The 20,860-nt window shown below is 41.1% G+C and overlaps 2 protein-coding genes across 4 annotated transcripts in view; one reads left to right on the top strand and one right to left on the bottom strand.

Moving 5' to 3' along the window:
- Positions 1-181: 181 nt before the first annotated feature.
- On the bottom strand, positions 182-9,250 carry ENPP4 (ectonucleotide pyrophosphatase/phosphodiesterase 4). Of its 3 annotated transcripts, none has more exons than XM_050892961.1 (4): positions 9,215-9,250; positions 6,324-7,188; positions 5,201-5,371; positions 182-2,597 (listed from the first exon to the last, which is right to left on the bottom strand). In XM_050892961.1, the coding sequence occupies exons 2-4, from the start codon at positions 7,144-7,146 to the stop codon at positions 2,233-2,235; spliced, it is 1,359 nt and encodes a 452-aa protein (XP_050748918.1). In that variant the 5' UTR covers positions 7,147-7,188; positions 9,215-9,250; the 3' UTR covers positions 182-2,232. The 3 variants fall into 3 exon arrangements, with proteins under 3 accessions (XP_050748918.1, XP_050748917.1, XP_050748916.1); XM_050892960.1 differs by lacking the exon at positions 9,215-9,250 and adding an exon at positions 9,011-9,068; XM_050892959.1 differs by lacking the exon at positions 9,215-9,250 and adding an exon at positions 8,753-8,808.
- Positions 9,251-19,267: 10,017 nt separating this feature from the next.
- The window catches only part of CLIC5 (chloride intracellular channel 5), a 73,826-nt gene continuing 72,233 nt past the window's right edge, over positions 19,268-20,860 (top strand). The window contains exon 1 of the mRNA XM_050894210.1: positions 19,268-19,759. Within this exon, the coding sequence (XP_050750167.1) occupies positions 19,268-19,759 (492 nt within the window). The remainder of the gene's footprint in view (positions 19,760-20,860) is intronic.

Here is a 20,860-nt window from a genome sequence, read left to right on the forward strand (position 1 = left end):
TGGTGATGCACAGAGGAACTGAAAGCACATGAATCACACGCTGTATGACAACTATTCGGGGGAAGGAGGAGGAAGGGGAGAATAGAGTGGAACATATACTCTGCTGATCAGTTTTAGCATCTAGAAAGAAAACTCTCATAGATAGAGGATAGTACAGTTTGGTCTCACCAAGTCTGCCAGAAAGAGAAGGATAACTCAGTTGAGTCCAGCCTTTCCATATATAGATGATGCAAAGCACCTCCCAGCAAGTCTGCCACCCTCAGAGAGGGCAGCCTTTATTAGCAAAATTACAAGAACATAACTCTCTCCAATGTAGGAATTCGAGCATCCTCCCTTTTACAGCATCTCTAAGCCTGAGTTGTACCCTGCAAAACATTCACTTCATAGTTACTCATTAACCTGACCTCTTATTGTATATAATTAACCACTTTAAATCTTCTGGCAGGATGAGAAAGTGACTTCTGTGTTCAGTCCAGTTATCACTATTATATCAACAGTCTAAAATCCAGTACACTGTCAGTAACAGTACAGATTTTTCAAGGGGCATGAGCCTCTTTCCAAGTTCAGATTAATCCAGAGTAAAGCATTAGTCAGTAAGTAGTAACTAGTGGTTTAAGAAGGTGGGAAAAAAGCAGACAGGTTAGTTTTTGTATTGTGTTTTTAATCAGTACAACAGAATCCTCAGAGAGGAAGATACGAATCAGTAAAACTTTCACATGTCATTTGTAAAACTCAAATGTATTTTTTTCAGTGGGCAGTTAAAAGTAACCCTTCCCTCCAGACTCCATACTTCCTCCCAGTTGGATCACTAAAAGGTAGTCTGTGGCTAATACCCAATTGCCTTGAATTTGAGCTTGTGAACAAGAAATGATATTGCATGCTACCAGGTACCTCAGCTCTCTCACTCAAATTATCAATTCTTAAAACCATCAAACTTGTAGGAAAAGGACTTGGTAACTCTAATTCTCTTTTTGGATTAGCATTAACAATTTAACTTCACGTTCTTTCCTCACTGAAATGTAAGGTACCACTAAGACTTTCTAAATCAAATGAATTTTTTTTATGGCAAGTTACTAGACTTGACCATTAACAAGGAATCAAGAGTCTCAATTAAAAGAACCATTAGCACTGGTCTTCACCAGAACTTTACATCTATACAACTTAACTTAGACACTACAGATCTTATACAGATCTTTTGAGATCTTATCTCAAAAAAGAAATTAATTTTTTCCCTTTAAATTTCCAGGGTTTAAAATAAGAGTTTGGAATCCTTGCTTGATGATTGCATGTCAAACTTTCAGTTGTTGCTTTTTAGCACATGACAGCCTTCAAAAGATAATTATCAGCTGGTACATAGGGCAGAACCACCTTTATTACAAAAACACTTTCAGCGGAGTTTACACCTGAAAAACTTTTCACAGGGTTTAGAAGCAGTAATTTTACTACTACAGCCCATTAAACTGAGTAATCCGAGGATTCTCAGATTGAATCGACATCCTTGAGATAAGCAGGTAGTACCATCCTAACTCTCCGAGTGCAGGAACTGTGGAACTAAGTCATCCACAGACACGAATCTAGAAATGTCAGAGCCATCTGCCCAGTGTTGTAACTGCTGAACCGCATACTTTATTGCTCAAAATAGAAGTGATATGCACCAATTCTTTCCTCACCAACTTCTATTCTCCTTCTCACCAGTTTCTTGTCATATTGCTGGCTTAGGGTGGAAACAGAAGTATTGGATCTTCTCTACACCCTCTGTCCCCAAATTTAAGAACAAGTCAGACATACTGTCCAAATATAACTAACTTCTAACTCTCATAAAAAAGATCTTTCCATTACAGGTACAAGAACACTAAAAGAAGTCAACATTAATTTAAATTTAATACAAAAAAACAATTATCATTTACAAATGTTAAAATTCACTTAGTCTGTCCTGGCTAATTCATACTCTGGAATTTCATTTTGAAAGTGTTCAAAGGCTTAAATGAAAACCTAAGCATCCTTATTCTGTGAAGCATCTCTTCCACCAGAAAGCCACCTGTTCACCATTTTGTTCTGAAAATATTTTTACAGGACTACTAGTCAGGTAGCACACACAAACAAGTTAGCAAGATCTGGCTGTACAGTATTTTATGCAGATACCATTAAAGTGCATCAAAGAATGCCATCCAGTGCAAGTTCAAACTCTTCCTGAAATCACTATTTAGCAAGCGAGGCGAGGCTCCCTACGTGCTATCCAATTAAAGGATCATCATCATCATATTGTAACTGAAGTCGGGAAAATGGCCGCGGGGGAGCTATTCTATTCTTTGAGATTATTATAATGCAGGTGAAAGTAGTCAGTATCATAAAAGCCCCAATAACTATCCCAATAGCTTCTGGAAGATTTATGCACCACTGGTCAGCGAGCAAGCACTTGGTGTTACTGAAAGTGCCATTGTGGGGCTGTGGTGTCAGTCCCAGGATGTGGCACATCATGGGGTAAATATCAACGTTGTTCATTGTGCTCTGCTTGTAACCCTGATGAAAAGCAGGCCCACGAGCAGCCAGGAACGGATGCATGCTTGGGAGAGCGTTGTCATAGCCATGGTCACCTACTGGAGAAACGCAAAGTTAAGAGTTAACATCACAGTTTCTGTTTGCATATTGAGTATGCCCCTCCCTCCCCCCCCCCCCCCCCCCCAAAAGGCATATACTTTAACCAGGGACTAATGCAGAACGTGAAAGCAGCTGTTGGATCAAACATTGAAGGAACCCAGAGTTCCTTCCCTCTTCCCCAGTCCCCAGAAGTCTTTTCCCACGCTGGTCGTCAGCCGTGGTTTCCCCCCATTATCTCTTTTCCTTTCGATCATCAACATTTTCAGTTTTCTCCTTCCCACTCCTCATGCCAAAGTTGAAAAGGATGTTGCCACTCCACAACAAATCAGTGCCTGGAATTGCAAATTTGTACTTCTCAGATTTTGGAAAGACATTTCCCCTTGCAAAGCAGACACTTTAATTACTTCTTAAAAGCCAGGCACTTTCCCCTTGATAGCGTTCAGTTCGAGCATATCAAGTACCTTCAAATCATGCTTATCAGATTAGGTACTTCAGGAGAAGGGATACCCAACAAACAGTCCAAGGATCACGATGCCTGTGACAGGCATACAACGAAACATTTGTGGCTACAAGGTCACCAGTACTTGGACGTTTGGTAGGTTTTTAAGAAATACTCCTCCAATTTTTGGTGGAATATACACAGCTAAAAACCAGCCATAGTCAAATTTCCTAATAACATGCCTGAAAAATCTGTCCAAGATGCCAAAATTTCTCATAGTACACGGAGCACAGTATCTGAGTGACTGCATTTAAGTTTTGAGTTCATTTCTTAGTAACAGTTTAACGAGTCTGTCCCCAGAACTGTCTCCTCAGCTGCATCATTGAAGTTTCTGATGTGAAATGTCATCATTCCTATTGCTTAGGTCACACTCACCACTTGGTATACTTCCTATATTCCTTTTTAATGTTTTCCACCATTATGTTTGTTACCACAAAGATACTACCGCACCACATCTTGTTTTTTTGTTTTAATGCAGTCCTATGTTTCTTGATTACATGTTTTTTTCCTTCTACTACTTGCTTGTTTTGAACAGAGCTGTTCAAGTCCCCTCTCCGATGAAGTTTCCTATCTTTCACCTCTGAAGTAGGAGGGCTGGTGTATGCTAACATTGCTAGATATAGTGCAGGTATTGGTATACACTTGCCAATCATCATGCTGCCACTTTGTCCACGAAGACAAGTACAATAAACGCTTAAATAGCCTTTTAGGCTAAAACTTGCCCTGCCTGCTTCTGGGAAGCCTTGGCTAGCACAGTTGTTTTGAGAAGTGATTCACTTCAACTGATACAATGCTGTTACTTATAAATATACACTTACTAACTATTTTTAGGTACATGAAATTGGATCTAACCATAAACAAGGAGACCTCTTTTAGACAACGTGTGCTAAGTGTTGCCAATTTGAAGATGATTGTAGCAAATCTGTGGGGAAATGAAAATACAAACATATCTTACATTAAAAGCAATACTTTTGTACAAATAATAAGAAAATTTGAACTTAAATGTGCAAAGGGCAGACAGCAAGAACAGCCAAACTGGGTGAAACCAGGAGTTTATACCACCCAGCATCCTGTCTCTGACAGCAGTCATAATGGGGAGTGTGGGAAGTATCCAACAGGGTTACCCCTGACATACCAACCAGCCTCGAGCTGTTGGCTGCTCAGAAACTTCCTGGAAGTTGGTACCTTTGTATTTAATTTCTGTTAATGGATTTTTCTTCCAAGAATTTGTCCAGTCACTTTCTGAACACACATATATGCATATATATATATTTATACACGCAGCCTTTGTCTGCAACCAGCATTATGGGTTGAATTCTCTTATTATGACAATAATGAAATCTGTCTGGAATTTCTTCTTTGAGATATACTTTCATGTGACTTGCATTTTTTTTCAGTAAGTTATACACGCCTCTTGTCTGCCAAAAAAAACCCTGCATGTGAAACAGATGGAAATATATATACATATATACACACACACATACATATACATATATGTATGTATGTAATTTGACATTCATAGCACCTAGCAGGAAGAAAGTGCATAGCTTAGCAATGCACTGTGTGAAGTAACATCTCGTTTGTTTTGTCTTTAAAACATGCTATTTGATGTCCCTAACAGGAAGAACTCTGGCTTCTTTGACCATTATTGTTGTATTCCTATTATTTTTAGTATTTCCTCCCATTTATTTTTGTTTCCTAGTATATGTACTGTAACATTGAATGTTGTGTCTTGCATTCTTCAATTTGTGCTCCCCTATACATATATATTTTATATACAAAAAATAGTTAAACCACTCTAGTGGAAGCTTGAGACAGACTGCTAACTTGCCTAAGATAACTCTTAAAAGTGTACCTCAGGCTATTAAGTTGAACATGACAAAGTGTTTTAGCCAACGGAATATCCCCCATCTCTTTCTCATCTGTTAAAAGACTCCAGGCTCAGGCTGAGAATTTTCTACGAAATGCTGAGATGTCCCTAAAGATGCACAGTGCCAGGACTCCACTTGCTAAACTAGGACCATCCTACAGATGGCTGGAATAAAAACAAGACAGTTTACCAACATAAGCCACCAAGAGCACAAATGAGGAAAACAGACTTACATTTTGAAAGTGACTCGTTTTGTACAATTGTCCAGCCTTCGTCTGCAACCAGAATTATGGGTTGAATTCTCTTATTATGACGATAATGAAATCTGTCTGGAATTTCTTCTTTGAGATATACTTTCATGTGATCGTTGCATTTTTTCAGTAAGTTATACACGTCTCTTTTGTCTGCCAAGAAAAAAATTGCATGTGAAACAGCTGGAAATTATGTCCCGTTTACTGTAATTATCTGTCATTAAACCTAAGATCCATTTTTTTCAAAACAATTATTTTTTAAAAGGCACATAGAAAACTAGTCTTTCATGTCCCTAATGAAACACTACATGTATTGAGGTGGATTTCACAATTTGCTCTCATTTTAAATCAGGCACCTCACGGCTGTGGTTTTGGACCTACAATTCAACTTACTCTCTGGGCTTGCAGGGGAGGAGGGCAAAATTCAAGCAGAGAAATCAAGAGAAAGCAATCACACACCAAAGTAGTCCATATTTTATCCAAAGCAGTAAGTATTAAATTTTGTTACTGTATAAATCACTTTGTTCATTGGAATTGCTTCAGTCTGGCCACAGTTGTGGAAACTGAGACCAGCAGTGTCTTAAAGACACACCTGTTAGTAACTACTCCACGATACAAAAATTGAATTCACAGTATGAAAACTGAAGTTTCATTCACAGAAACGGAAGTGGTAAAGCAATCAAAGTTGGGTTTAGATTTTTACTTGGAAGTTTAGACAATGACATTTTTTATTCTAAATAAACATGTTTCATGCTCACTGTGAATTACAACCGTATAGACTAAGTGAGCGACAAGAGAGCAGGCATACTAAGTGCCTATCTACTTTCTCAACAAGCTGTACCAGGACCATCTTTACCACCCATAGCAATTTGACAAGAAGCTCTCCTTAGCCCATTGATTACCAAAACAAAATAATTTCTAAATAAACATTCTTTAGCTTATTCATTAAATTATGTCAAAGTTCTGCAGTATGAACTACACTGGTTTTGCAAAAGATGTGAACAGTCTACCATAGCATGTACTTTTTAGTAGTAAGATAAACAAGATTTAATTCTCCGTGTGTGACTTTTAAAAACAAAAAAAACAAACAAAAAACAAAACATACTCTGCCTTGGCAGTACTGCAGCAACTGGACTCTTGTCTATCAGAGTATAGTTATTGCGACCAATGCAGGCATCCAGGATAATCAGCTTCTCTGCAGAACAGGAGGCCATTCCGTGATCACTTGTTATTATGATATTAACAGTGTCCCACAAACCTAATGCCTTCAATTTATTAGTAAGGAAACCAATATGATTATCCACTTCTTCTAATACTTTGCGCATGCTCTCAGTGTCATCTGGTCCATACTTGTGCCCACTTGCATCTGGTTCTTCCCAGTATAACGTAGCAAAATTGACTACTGGATTAGAGCTGTTCAGCCATGCAACAATTTTCTCCACTCTCTCCTCAAACGTTACTGAAAAGTTATACTTCATAAAGAATTGAGGGGTCGTATTGTTAATTTTTACATCGGTCCCGGGCCACATTGCAGCAGCACTTGCTCCGTTTCCCTGCTGTTGATTCGTTACCCAAATTGGAACTGCCTCATTCCACCAGAAGGGATCTGAATCATTGAACTGTGAAAACTTTTTCTTGGCATCTGCATCGTACATGTCATTGGCCACGATGCCATGGCTTTCTTCATATAAGCCTGTGACTATGGTATAATGGTTTGGGAAAGTCTTGGTGATAAAAGCATTTGTAACTTGTTTTACAAGCACACCACCCTCAATGAACTCCTGAAGATGAGGAAGTTTATAGGTTTCCAAGTAATCAGCCCTGAAGCCATCAAAGGACACGAGGAGTAACCTGGATACCGAATCATCAGTAGAGCGAGCACAACAGGCAACTATTCCAGAAAAAAATAATGTTAACATTGAGTTCATTGTTGATACTTCAGAGTATTTCCAGCACGTAATCAGATGCACCTGAAAAATTTAAAAAGATAAGGCATGTATCACAAAATAATTGTACTGGAACCAGTTTAACTAGCTATACATTATGTACATCTTCCTTACAGAGGTTAACTGCAAAACAACCGGTCTAAACAACCACTGAAGTCAACAGTATATTTCCCTACTGACTTCAGAAGTTTCTCATATATTGTCATAGTTTTTCACATATTAAAACAAATGAGCAATGAGATTTTTTTCATTTCAGACTAAATGAAAGGAAGAATTGTTTTCTCTCTTTTAAGCAATTATTCCATCGTTCTGTGTGTCTTATTACAATTGTACATTCCAAGACAGAAAAATCAGTATTTTTCCTCATGTTTAAGCACAAGCACCTGAACAATTCCGGCTCCACATTTAAGAGTCCTCTGCAGCTCTAAATCCTACTTACACGTCACTGTTCAGACCAGAAGTTTGTTTTCTACTGTAATTATAATTTTTCATCCCACCCTTCCTTTTCCACAGTTTCCACCCTCTCGAGTTGCTGCAAGACTTCTGAGCCTTTCAACATTTCTATTTACTCATTGCTTACTCTGCACATGGAACTGCCAGGAGTAACTTCTACTAATGTTTTCCTTCTAAGCTGTTGTACATCTACCTGTTCTTTATGTATCATATTTCTCTCTCTCTCTAAAAAAAATTTTAAAAAATCATTAGTAACCTTAGCTATGAGGCAAGTATTTCTCACCAAGGAATTCATGACTATTATGAATGCAAGGTATGATCTGTAAGCTTCCCCACCACCACACTTATTATGTGTGACCGGAGCACTTTGTTCAGGAAGCTCCAGAATTATTCTGTAAGCCTTTAAGAAAGAAGAAGTGAAGCTCCAGGTTTCACAAAAGCTTCTGCAATATTGTTAGACAGCGTATTTACTTCTCAAGAAGAGCCCCACTCCAGCAAATTTCTCCTTTACCTCACTTGCACAAACTAGGGTGATTCTAGGAGGAACAGCAGGTATCTTCCTAACCGCAGTAATATCTATTTCAACCCTTTCCCCCAAACTCTTTAAAACTGTGAGTGTATTACTTTAAAAGTGTAAGTAGCTTTAATGTTAGCTAAAGCTTTAGCAGCGAGAGGAATTCAAAGCATGGGAAATCATCCCCCCCGCAACCAACAGTTAAAATTTCTTTAGAAGATACAAATGTTAGAAGAAAGGTTTGTCAAAAACAGCATTAAGGTATCTCCTAATACACAGGACTTGTAACACACAGCCCCTTTAAAGGGGGGGAAAAAAGAAAGGAGAGAAATGAGATAAGCGATGGAGCAGAGAATCACTTGTTTCATGTTGTCAAGTGCTTTAAAAAGCAGAACCAGAGCTTTTCATAGCGCAGTAAGATGTAAGACCACAATATTAGCTTCAAAATACTCCAAAGAGGCTAAGCATTTGTGTTTTTACACATTGTATCACAGCCAACTATGAAATGCCATCAGCATTACAGCTATCTGCTCTTGAACCTCTCCACCTTCTAGCCAGATTTTCAAGTCTCTAGTTGCTCACTTCAGTAAGAAATGAGTTATCCTGGCCTGGAAAGCTTACAGCAAGATGCCCCGTTGTCATTACAAACTCATCCGGTGTACAGGGCCGGCTCCCGCAGCGCTGTAAAAGAAACCAGCGCCGTCACCCAGCGCTCGCAGCCGAGCCCCTGCGGCGCGGGCCCCCGGCACCAGGCACCGCCGCGGGTCCCGGCTCCCACCCCTCAGCAGAGGGACCGGCCTCGTCCGGGGGGCTCCGGCGGCAGGCGGCCCCGCCGCCGCACCAGCTCCACGCAGCCTAACAACGCTTTCTTCCCCTCACCTAAAAACCGAGGGGGACGGAGGCGCAGCCACCCGGCGGTACGGAGCCCGAGCCGGGGGGGGGGTGTCCCGCGGCCCTGCCCCGGGCTGCGCTCCGGCAGCACCAGTCACCACAGCCTCCCCACGCGGGAGACCTCCTCCTCCTCCCCGCCCGCCGCCGCCGCCCCCTTCCCCGCTGCCCGCCGCGGTTCCGCCCCGACCCCACCGTGAGGGCCCGCTCCTGCGCGGCGCTGGAGGTGACCGGCTGCGGCGGGGGGATAGGACGGGATGGGGGGGGGGGGGTCTGGGGGGGGTGAGCACAGCGCCTGCGCACCCGCCGCCCGCGCGGCCCCAACTGCCATTAGCGGTGGCGGAGCGAGCACTGTCCTTGGGGGGGGGGGGGGGGGGGGAAGGCGAGCCGCGGTAGCGGGGGGGAGCTCGTCAGCGGGCCCGGGCTTCGCCGGATGCGATTGGCTGGGGGCCCGCTGGCGGAAGCTCCGATTGGTTCCAGCGGAGTGGGCGTGGCGCTGTGAGACACGGCGGGGGGGGAGGGAGCTGCGGTGAGGGGGGGCTGAGGGGAGCCATGGGGGATTGCGGGGAGCTGAGCTGGGGAGCTGAGCTGAGCTGAGCTGAGCTGAGCTGAGCTGAGGCGAGGCGAGGCGAGGAAGGAAGGACGGACGGACGGACGGACGGACGGCCTGTGGGGAGCTGAGGTGAGGGGGAGGCTGAAGGGAACTGAGCTGAGGGGGGCTGAGGTGAGGGGAGCTGTGGGGAGCCATGGGGGGCTGAGGCGGACTGAGGTGAAGGGGGTTGTAGGGAGCCATGGGGGGCTGAGGGGAGCAGGGCTGAGGGGAGCGGGGCTGAGGGGAGCTGTGGGAGGCGGCTGTCACAAGCACGGAGATGTGGCAGGTTGCAGGGGAGCAGGGTTTTTTATGAGAGGCATGTTAGCACCCCGCAGGGATGCGGGTGGGTTGGCCCCCGAGGTGGGACGGTGAGGCCTGCTGGTAAGGGGTCAGAGCTCGCTCGGGGTACAGGCTGTTTGCTGGGTCTGCTGGGGCACCCCGCGGCTGCAGAAGGACACCGTGGGGTGAGGCGAGGTGAGGCTGTGACCGGGTGTGTTACTGGGAGCTGTCCTGTGTTTCCCCAGGATGCCTGTAACCTGCCTCCTTTGCAGGTGTCACAGCAGCCCCAGGCTGTGGCCTTCGCAACGCAATGGTGGTTGTCAGCGTGACTACAAATCTCCTGTTCTCCGTGACTCCTGCTCCCTTTCAGCCACACAGCTCTGAAAGTTGACTGCTCGTATTATTTCCTGCGTATGACCTTTTTGTGCTCTGTTGTGACAACACTGGTTTACCCTAAAACTTAGAATACATGCAGAAAATTATGTGTGTTGTTGAATGTAAGTACTCTGAATGCCAGTGCTGCTTTAAGGAAGTCCGTGTGCGGTATGATGGGTTGAGGTCTGTTTTGGGTCCTGGTGTAGGTTTGCTTCATAAATTAAAGCAAATAGTTTACATTCCCTTGGTTTTCCTTTTTGTTATGAGAAGGGATTAGTAATTCTGCAAAACCTGTAAAGTTACTGGTGCTGAATAACAATGAAATCAGCTGTGTGTAAATAGAGAAAATAAGTGTCCTTTAATAGCACAGAGCAGAAATTGTCACTCCATTTTAAATCTCATCATAAAAACTGAGAAAAAGACATGTCTATACCTTCATGATTGACTTAAGTAGAAGATCTGAATTTCATTCTCTGTATCCTGCTAGCGTGTTTATTCTGAATGCTGCATAGATTTGAGCTTGTTTCTTTCTAATGCCTTTCACATACGTATGAGTTTGGCAGGTTGTGCTACCTATGCGTGCCAACTGTGGAGTGGCTCTAAAGATGTGGTACAATAGGCTGAATAAGTGACACGCCTCTAATTCACCTTGATTTGTGGAATGTAGCAGGTGTGGCAAAGCACAGGATTGTAAAAGAGGAAACAAAAAATTGCAAATGATGTAGATAAGACTTCCTGCAGCTATTCACATGTTATGTCAAGTTCAAGTCAAGGTCTTTTTGTCTTGTTTTCTCTTTTTTTTCTTTTTTTTTTGGTTACACTCATTCAGCTTTGTAAATATGCACGACACTTGATCATGTGGAGGAGAGAAATGTCCTTTATGAATTACTTTATTGTATTTCCTTCAAAATATTTATTACACAGGGTGAATTAGAGGTCAAGGGAATATATAAGAGGTGCAATCTTTTAGCCAATTTCGTCAAATTACGATTGAGATCTTGTTACAAACTTAATTTTAAACATCAAGGCTCTTTTGCTAAGCTAGTTTGGCAACATACTTACTCAGCTATTCAGTCCTAAAAGGTGTGAGTAATCTCTTGTTTACCCTTACCCATGTGCTTTGAAACCTATTCGCAGTATTCACCTATTCATGAGCCCAGCCTAATATAATGTGTACAGTTTGACACATCATAAAGGCAGCATACCATAACAACTCTGGACTTTGAACTGGGCTAGCCAACATGTATCACGTATTTAATACAGCTCTTGGTTCCATTTACAGCGTATGCCTACAAGAAATGGGTGAGTTGCGTGTATACTTAGGTTAAGAGAAGTAAAACTGGGAACTACCAAGATGTTTGCCTTTGCTCACCTTAATCTCTCTCTGCGTTGTATTTCACCCCACATTTGTCTGTATAGACTGCAGTTCTAAGCACTAGACCATACTAAATCCTGCCGGAAGCTGTACAGATTTACTGCTGTAGTAGAATTGAGCATTTGCAGCTTGAGAACCATTGCACACATTTGTTTGTGTCAGTGGAATTTAGTCAATGAGAGGAAGTAAAGGGTAGGCAACCTCAAAATATTCTCAGTGTTTGGCTAGGTTTAGTAAAACACTTAATTTCTAGACGGGGAAACTATACCCTCCTGTTGGCAGTGTTGTGGAGGGGAAGCAACTCCTTATTGATTCAGATGAAAACTAGATGTTGCACCTGAATAGTTCAGATACTTGTCTTAAGTACTTTCTTAAGAAAAAGCAGGGCATTTTCATTACTTAGAGTTAAAATAACTGAATCTTGAAAGAGAAACATTTTCCTGTATTTTTCCAATTTTTTTCTCAATTTTATCCATGTGACAGAGATCTCTGTGATCATTTTTGCTGAGTCGTTTTTTAGTCTGTCATTTACTGTGCTTTGATGCATCTTTATATAGTTGAGATGAAGAAAAATAGGAAGATGTTTCATAAAACCATAAGAGGGCTAGGTGCCTAACAGCTGTTAAACTGTATGAGACTTTAAGCTTTTGGTGCCCATGTAATCTGAAGAATAGGTTGCATATGGAGGCTATAAACAAAATGGGGCTCTTAACCATGCTGTTTCTCAAACTGTCTATGGAACGATATCCCTAAGGCTGCATGACAGGGTGATAGCGAGTAGTGTGGTGTCTCTGCCTTCCCTATTTTGGTTACTAGAGCCTCACCTGTAAACAAGCTTGAAGCTGGGTTGCTAGGCTTTCTAAGGGTGCTTAGTTTCATCCTTGTTTACCTACAAGGATGTTGAAATGATGCCAGATTTTAAAGGCAAACAAAAATGTTTTCCTTGGAGCAGTTGGGCGAATAAAATGTCAATGTTTCTTAGGCTCTCAGGTATTCTAATGGAGTTTCCAACTATGGAGTTGGAGAGCAAACCAAACAAAGGAAAGGAACTGGAAGACCACAGATAAAGGGTTTTGACACATCCAAATCAGGAACAATTGTTTAGGCCCTGCAGCAGGTAAAGCAGGTTTTCAAATGTCTGTTGACAATGACTACTCCTGGTATTTTTAACGACTAAAAGCTGTTGATAACATGAGTGTCCTTTGCAAAATAATTTTCTATTGTTTGTCTAGTTCCCAGTGGAGAAGTGTCTGTCTTATGCAGAGTCAAATTTACTGATGTATTGGCTTTAAATACGCCTTTTATGCAGTGTCAGTAGCAAAGCACAATCTGGGTGAAAGTGAATCACCGTTATTACAGTGGGGTCCTGAATTCATGAGCCAGCCCCTCAAGACTGCAGAATCCAGGTCAGTGTTAGTTGAGCAACAAATGGATTTCTGGAGGCCTGCTTCAAGGATGTGCGGACTCTTGTGTGAAATGCTGTGATGATCAAAGTTGTCTACCAAAGAACTGTCTTCTGAAATGTTTTTTCTGTGCGTTTTGTTTTCCTTACTACATCTTAAATAGAATACAGAACCTGCTGTAGCTGTGTATGTCAACAGTTAATATGAAACTGAGCTGAAGCATGTGTTTCAGAAGATGAACTAACTCCATATGCACACATATAATACAGATAAAATTGTCAGCATACCTACGCAACTTCTTGTCCTTCATAAGGTAGTACTTCATAGCAGCGTGGTTCCAATGATCTTGGGTGTCCAAAGGTGACCATCCAAAGGCTGGAGCAGAACGGGCCATACTGAACAGTCTTGTTCCTCCTTCTCACCAAATCATTCCCATATTGAAAAATTGTGGGGAGCTGCAGATGCTCGGATGTCTAAGAGTGCTGTTTTTCAGAGTCTGTTCCTATTATGCAGGTCGGTGAGTGTTAATGGCTGTAGGAATAACTGGGTAGAGGAACTTGAGTCTCTCATTCTTGTAGAGAGCACAGAGCCAAAATAGAAAAGTACCCTAGATGGAGACTTCCTAAAAGATCTCAATGCAGGATAAAGGTCTTTTCTTCATGTTGTTTAGTGCAAGATTGGCAGTGAATAAAGCATTACTGTTTATGAACTGTAAAGAGCTGAGGTGCTGCTAACCATATAAGTAAAAGCTGAGGCTGGAAACGATGCAATAAAGTTTGTTTGTGGTAAATTTCATCCAGGTTTTTAGTGCAGTCAGGAGTGAAAACAAAGTGGTATGATTTTATTGCAACTCCTTTGTAATATGTCTGTAAACCATAAACAGTCTTTGTCCCAGAGCCCACAGTGTAGTTTTGATAATGCACTTGAACTACACGTTGCAAAGCTTTGGAAATGTTTGAGCTTTACAAAGAAAAAAGTTATTTATGTAAAAGCAGCATCCTGAATAGCCAGGACAAGTTCGTGGTTGTTGCATTGAGTGCTCTTAAGTGCATATGAAGGGCCTGACCCTATGGGATGCTAAGATCCCTCAGTTTCTTCTGACATAAAAAATGTTGTTTACCATCATTCAGTTTCAGGTTCCACTGTTTCCAAGACCTCTGAGTGTTTTGTTTTAACTATTCAATTTTCTTGCTTCTCTTATGGCTGGAAAAAGATACTTTAGAACAAGCAACTGAAGGACCTCAATTTGTTTAGGTTATGAAGAAAGATTTACAGGCTCTTTGCTTAAAATGTGCAAGTATCTTCATGGAGAACAAATAAAACTGAAGGACTCTTTTAATTAAAGCACTAAAATCATAGCAATAACCAACTGGAAATGACCTCCTGAGAAATTCCAATAGAAACAGGTTGCTATTTCTAAACAGGGCTATTAACTACAGAAGCTACTCATGGCACTGATGGGTGAGTTGAAGTTTCCAATACTGTGGAATGTCTAGAAGACATGCAAGTTATTGGCTTTAATAAAGGGGTACCCAGGTAAAAGTCTTGTTGTATTTGGAATCTGAATTAACTAGTGTAATGTGGCTTTTTGCCTTTAATTATTAATCCCTGAGAAGATGTGAGGTATGCTATTTAGGGATCTGACATTCTTGTTACTCTTCCTTCTTCCCACCCTTCTCTTCCGCTCTGGAGGTGAGGGATAACTGACTCTAGCAATGCAGGAACTTCTTTACAAGCTGGTCTTCTGCTTGACATTTTAAAATAAGTCAAAGCTGGAGGTGCTGATTTCTGTTAGGGTTACAGGGTGAACAGATGAAGTTTCAGTAGCAGCTTCAGTGGTCTGATTTTAACATACTATTCCAAGTGTTTCAGGGCCCTTACTATATTTGCTGTCCTTCAGATAAAATCAAGGTGGTCTAAGCAAACAACTTAAATACCAGTAAATGTCTGTGTGTGTTTGGGCTACTGAACTGAGCTCTGTGTATCTCTGTAGAGTGAACCAGGCAATTGTCTAGGTTCCTAGCGTGAGTTTTGATGTCCATTTGTAGGCTTCCAAATGTAGGTGAATTTCAACCTTGCTGTCTAAAAAGACATCTATTTTAGGGAGCTCAGATGACTGAGTTTTGCAGTAATAAAGACCATCTCCAGAATATACTTAATCTCCTACTGACATAATTCTTTCCACCTCTTTTTATCACATACTCTGAGATGCCCATCGCTGTCCATTGGACTGTAGAAAGAATCAGTGATTAGCTTAATCTAGGTGCTGAACAACAGACAGCTAAACTAAGTTTAAACAAAGTTTCTAAAAATGAGACCTAAGAGATCTTACTGGTTGACTGTAACTTGTGTCTTATGTATACTAACTGGAGTTATGGTCATGTGAATTCTGGTATTTCTTGCTTTAAAAAGAATAAGGTTAGAGTAAAAACGGAAATTCAGTCATGAAGTAAAAAATAAACCTTGAAAATGAGGAGTTCTGTTGCTCACATTCTTTGTCCTTATATGAATGTTGCTGCTTATGGTTTATGTGGTTAGTTGTATTTCTGCAAAGCAAGTAACCGGTGTTATCGGATGGCTCACATGGCTACAGATGGTACGTGCAACGGTAAGTGACACAACTTGAATTACAGAACTAACAGTGGAAACTATTGCTATTACTAACTACCACATTAATTCAACACCTTCTAGACTTGGGAGCAGAGAAATGTAGGGAATGGATGAAATTGGTGATCTCTCTTTTTTGTAATCTTCCATTCTTGTGGCTGTGGGGCTGGGACAGTTACTCAGAGGGCTTCGTTTTCCAATGGAGAATGGAGCACAAAGTGGTGCCGAGACCTTTTTCTGCTCTCCTGCCTCATACAACCTCTTTTCTCTCACTTCTCTGCAGGAGAGAAGTCCCATTTCACTGGATGCATGTACACATAGCTGCTCTGCCCTGTTCCTTTGCTGGAGCAGAGCATTTTTCTCAGGGGAATAGGGAGGGAGCAGCACAGAACACAGGGGAGCAGGCCAGGACGCCAGTGTCCTAGGTCACAATGTGGGCGCCTCAGTTTTGATCTCGTTTGTTGTCACATAACTTTTGAATTGTGGCACAAAATTTATTTCTGTCTTCCCTGAAGATGAAATGTAAGGGTTGTAAACCAGCTGTGGGTTCATATAATGTGATTTGAAAGGCACCTGATTTTCACCTGGATAAATTCTTAAGTGCAGTCAAGTTTACTCTGGGGCTTTATCACTCTGTCACAAGAATGACATCTGGATCTTGGAGCTGAATGGTACTTTGCTTTTGGAGTGGGGCAGAGAAAAGGAGAACTTAGGTAACTCACATTTCTGACTAATGAAATCCACATCAACTGTATTTATTTATTTTTAAATAATACTCATACGTTACGCTCTTATTCCTTGTTTTACCTGTGATATTTTATACCCTCCAGCAGGTGCTGCTGCATCCTGTTAATGTCTTCTTCGTGGAGGGAAAAAAAAATAGTCATTTGATTTAATACTATGCAACTGGCCTTTGCTCTTTGTTTTGCGTTGTGAATGTGTCTGTGTTCTCTTCCTCAAGTTATTTGCCAGCAGAGTGACTAAGGAGGGAATTTTTATGATCCCAGCATATTTAATCCTGCAAGCGCTCCTTGTAAGAAGGGGTTGAAGATCAGTGGGAGTCGCTTATCAAGGCCATGCTCAGAGCAAGTTGAACAGACGCAGGTAGAAATACAAATGTATTTCTACAAAATGTGAAGAAATGCAAGTGTTTCCTTAAAAGTAAAAAATATTCATGAAAAAAATTAAAGTTATAAAAGTTTCTAGTTGGCTCATTGGTTTTCCCAAGTTTCTTGAGCTTTAGTAATTTAAGCTCATGATTTTAAATCAGTCTTATCATTAGCCTAATAGCTGCTCTTGAATGCTAGAAGTTTGCAATACAGATTACGCAGCGCACGTTTCAGAATCTCTTATTCAGGATTTCCACGTGAAGAATTGTGGCTGAGTTGTGTTTCGGAGATGCGCTTCGTTCTGTTTGCTGATGGACCACTTGTGCCAGGCAGGAATTTGTGGGTAGTAAGAGCTGAAATTAGGCCTTGATATGGGTTACATATCCTTGAAGTCCTTGAGTTGCATCAGGCCAGAAATGCACTCATGAGCTAAGAGATCTCCTTGATCTCTGATACTTACCTGCATCTTTGTACTGTATTGCTGGTTCCATGTAGGGAATTAAAATTCTGCTGTAGTGTTTTTCCTCACTGTTACAGTGATTAAACTTGGTTGTGACTATGATTTTGGCACTTTTGGTGTTATCTAGGAACCTTAGAAGGTGAATCCAAGTTTAATAAGCTGAAGTATTGGTTTGCTTTTGATATTTAACTTTATTAGTAGTCTAAAATGTTCGATATAAGAATAATGACAGTAAACTACAATCATAAATCTCAGGCAGGCAGCACCTGCTACTCTACCATGTGAAACAATATGTGTTCCCCTGGTTGTTCTGTTTGGAGATGGCTGGAATTACAATCTTTCTCTCTAACCTCTCTTCTGTGTTTCTTTTAGAAATCCAACCTGGCTGTGGCAGTTACCTCTCAGGTAGTTACAAGGATGGGTCAGGAGGAAAACACCTTTATTTTTCCTTTTGGCTCAAACCCAAAAGGTTAAATATAATTCGTAGAATCATAGAATGGTGTGGGTTGGAAGGGACCTTAGAGATCACCTAGTTCCAACCCCCCTGCCATGGGCAGGGACACCTTCCACTAGACCAGCTTGCTCAAAGCCCCAGCCATCCTGGCCTTGAATGCTTCCAGGGAGGGGGCATCCACAGCTGCTCTGGGCAATCTGTTCCAGTGCCTCACCACCCTCACAGTGAAGAACTTCTTCCTTACATCTAATGTAAATCTACCCTCTTTCAGTTTAAAGCCATTACCCCTTGTCCTATCACTACATGCCCTTGTAAAAAGTCCCTCTCCGGCTTTCTTGTAGGCCCCCTTAGATTCTAAGATCAGATTAGGTTCTAAGAATTCTCATAATAATCTACACAATCCAGATGCAGTAAACATATAGATAAAAAGTCTTTAGTCAATAAGGTCTGAAGTTTTCATAACTTTGATAAATTCAGATTTGGATCTTTACTGAGTTTCAGCTCCGTTGATTTCAGATGCTCTGGAATGTCTATCTGTCTTTAAGAGGGTAGTTAATTTTATGCTAAAGCTGGAAGTATTCATCCTCTTTAGATTCTGTGGAGTTTTGTGTGTCTCTCCATCCTTTAGAGAAAAGGAACTGTATAGACAAGGTGGCTAACTAGATTGCTAAAGTCAAGTGGCATTAACCCAACTTTGGCAACTTGGGTCTACGTCTTATGACATGGAGATATATAACCTAAATGTGATTATAAGTAATTGATATATTAAGTATACGTAATAATAGTTAATGCTTATTCAGTGCTTTCTTTTCCTAGACTCCAGGGCAGCGCACAAAACTTTGTACAGTTTTGGCCCTAGTTTATAGATGAGAGGATGAAGTCGCTAAATGTGAAGTGAGTGGGTGGTTCAAGGTCTTCAAGTGAACCAGTGGCAAAACTGGAAAGAGTTCACATTTGATGCTTTTTTCTCATGGATATACCACTTTATAATTTTTTTTATTTGTAGTTTTTTATAAATGATCATCATTTGTTGTTGATGTTGTATGTAACCACTGAAACGTTGCAGATGATTGCTTGTATTGTTGAGGCAGTTTTGCCTTGCTTTTCCTTGAAGCTAGGCTTTTGTGTGTTGAAAATATGGGTAAATGGGTGAAGTCTGCATTTCTACCTCTTTGCACAAAATGTTCATAAGATTTCCAGTAAAACTATTTTTGACTTCCTGTGAAAGAATACATATTTTTTACCATAGCTTTCTAGTACTGATAGGTGCTTCAGCTGTTTTTCACTATACTTGGCCAGGCTATATCTGGAAGAACAACAAGTGATTACAGCTTCTAAGATATAGTTACCAGCAGTCAGATCAACAAAGGGGTTAAAAGTGAGACAGCCCTGTCTTTTACTTCAGTGGAAGTGTAGTTGTTGATTTAAAGCTCTCAGTAAATGATTGTTGGAGATCTGCCATGTGTAGCAGAGCGTTCAGAAAGCATACCACAGACTCTGCTTCCTCCTACAGAGCGTTTGTCTGTCGACATCTCACTTTAATTGTAGTCTTTTAAGGTACCAGAAGGCAGGCAAAACTCACCAGCCAGCAGTCATGGAAGATCAGGTCTTTACCAATGTTTATCAAAACGTTAACAATGCCAATGTCTATGAGATTCCAGACTGTGAGGAAGACAAAGGGCATAATCTTTATGATCATGTCCATGAAGATCCAGCATCTCCTTCTTCCCTCGCTGCTATCCTACAGAGCATGGATAGTATTCAGGAGAGCTCAGAAGATAGCTGTAGTAATTCTGTGGCCTCTCAGCATGGGGCTGATGGGGAGGATGGTTCTTCTTCATCTCACCATGGTGCTGACGAAGACCACCTATACCAGGAGATGGATCTGATGAGCCCAACTCTGGAAGATAAACACGTAGAGGGCATGATGTTTGAGAGCAACATGCATTTTCCTCCGCATTTCCAGTTGCGTCGGAGTCAGAGCACTTCTTCCAACTCTTCAACTTCCCTCAAGTTCCCGCCTAACAATAACTTCGGAGAAACTGACAACTTTCAGGAAGATTGTGAGATTTTCATGTTTGTAAAGGTAAGAGCTTGGGTGCTGCTAAGAATACACTAGTTTTAAACCCCAAATCAATCTATGTGTCTTCCAAATCAGTAAAATACAGCTACCCACTGCTTTGTTCCCAACTCTGCTGCCTGCGTGCTGCAGGGGGCCAATCCATTCACTTACCTCTTATGTCTTAAGGCACAGAAAGAGAAGATTTGTGTTGTGTGGAGATGCCTGGGATTTCTTCACTTCAAGTGGAAGTATGAGTATGGTGAAAGTATTCTGATTGTTGCCGCAATTAATTTATTCTGTGAAATCTCCCTGCTGTTACAGCTAGACAACTACTACTTGAACTGGTTTAGTTAAGCTGGTTCAGCTATCCCTGTGTTTCACTATCTAGTAGCTATTGGCTCAAAAGTGGTAGTTATTAATGCTATGAAGAAAACTAAATATATAGTTTAAATAATGGCAATGAAATTTCCACAAATGCTCATCCCTGAAAGAGGTCTTTCTTTTATTTCTTTCAATATTTAGATCAATGTATTTCTGTGATTAGTTAGATTAATGTATTTCTGCGACAATTTTAACATGTATTTTTCATGAATGTCAGGTTAGGTATAAATTACTGAGGGGACTTTCACACTTTCTCTGACCTCGTAAAGTATTACTTGAATTTCTAAACCATAAACACCTGTGTTCTTAAACAAACACTATACTTCCCTTCATAAAAGCTCTTGTATTCAACCATTCTCAATATTTATTAGGCCGTAACACAGACCTGACAGTTCCTCCTTTTTAACTACAGAAGAGATAAATTGTCAAGTTCTTGTTTCCCTTGAATAGGACCATACACCATGTTCTGTTATTTCAACAGAAGTCTTGTGAAGTTTGTCACTTTTCAACCTAAATAAGATTATCAGAATCTGTTCCTCAGTTCCACAGGTGCTTTGAAAACAGGATAAGAGATTTTGTTGCCACACATAGTAAGAAGTGTTTTCAGCAATGTCTGTATTTGGTTAATTTAGTTTATTTAAGCAAGAACACACTAGAACCTTTGCATTGGTGTGAGATGCTGATTATCTTGTATGAGCTAGGGGAGATCAAATGGCTTGGTGGACTCTCCTAATACTTCATTTG

The sequence above is a fragment of the Gymnogyps californianus genome, chromosome 3, assembly GCF_018139145.2.
Source record: "Gymnogyps californianus isolate 813 chromosome 3, ASM1813914v2, whole genome shotgun sequence".
In the NCBI taxonomy this organism is placed as follows: Eukaryota; Metazoa; Chordata; class Aves; order Accipitriformes; family Cathartidae; genus Gymnogyps; species Gymnogyps californianus.

What these genes read in the sequence shown, in the direction of transcription:
- ENPP4 (XM_050892959.1), bottom strand. Translation starts at nt 8,773, where the DNA reads ATGACAACGGGGCATCTTGCT. An exon ending in TGACAACGGGGCATCTTGCT is followed by an intron (nt 7,189 to 8,752) that starts GTAAGCTTTCCA and finishes TAAATTTTTCAG; the next exon opens with GTGCATCTGATTACGTGCTG. An exon ending in TGCAGTACTGCCAAGGCAGA is followed by an intron (nt 5,372 to 6,323) that starts GTATGTTTTGTT and finishes TTTTCTTGGCAG; the next exon opens with ACAAAAGAGACGTGTATAAC.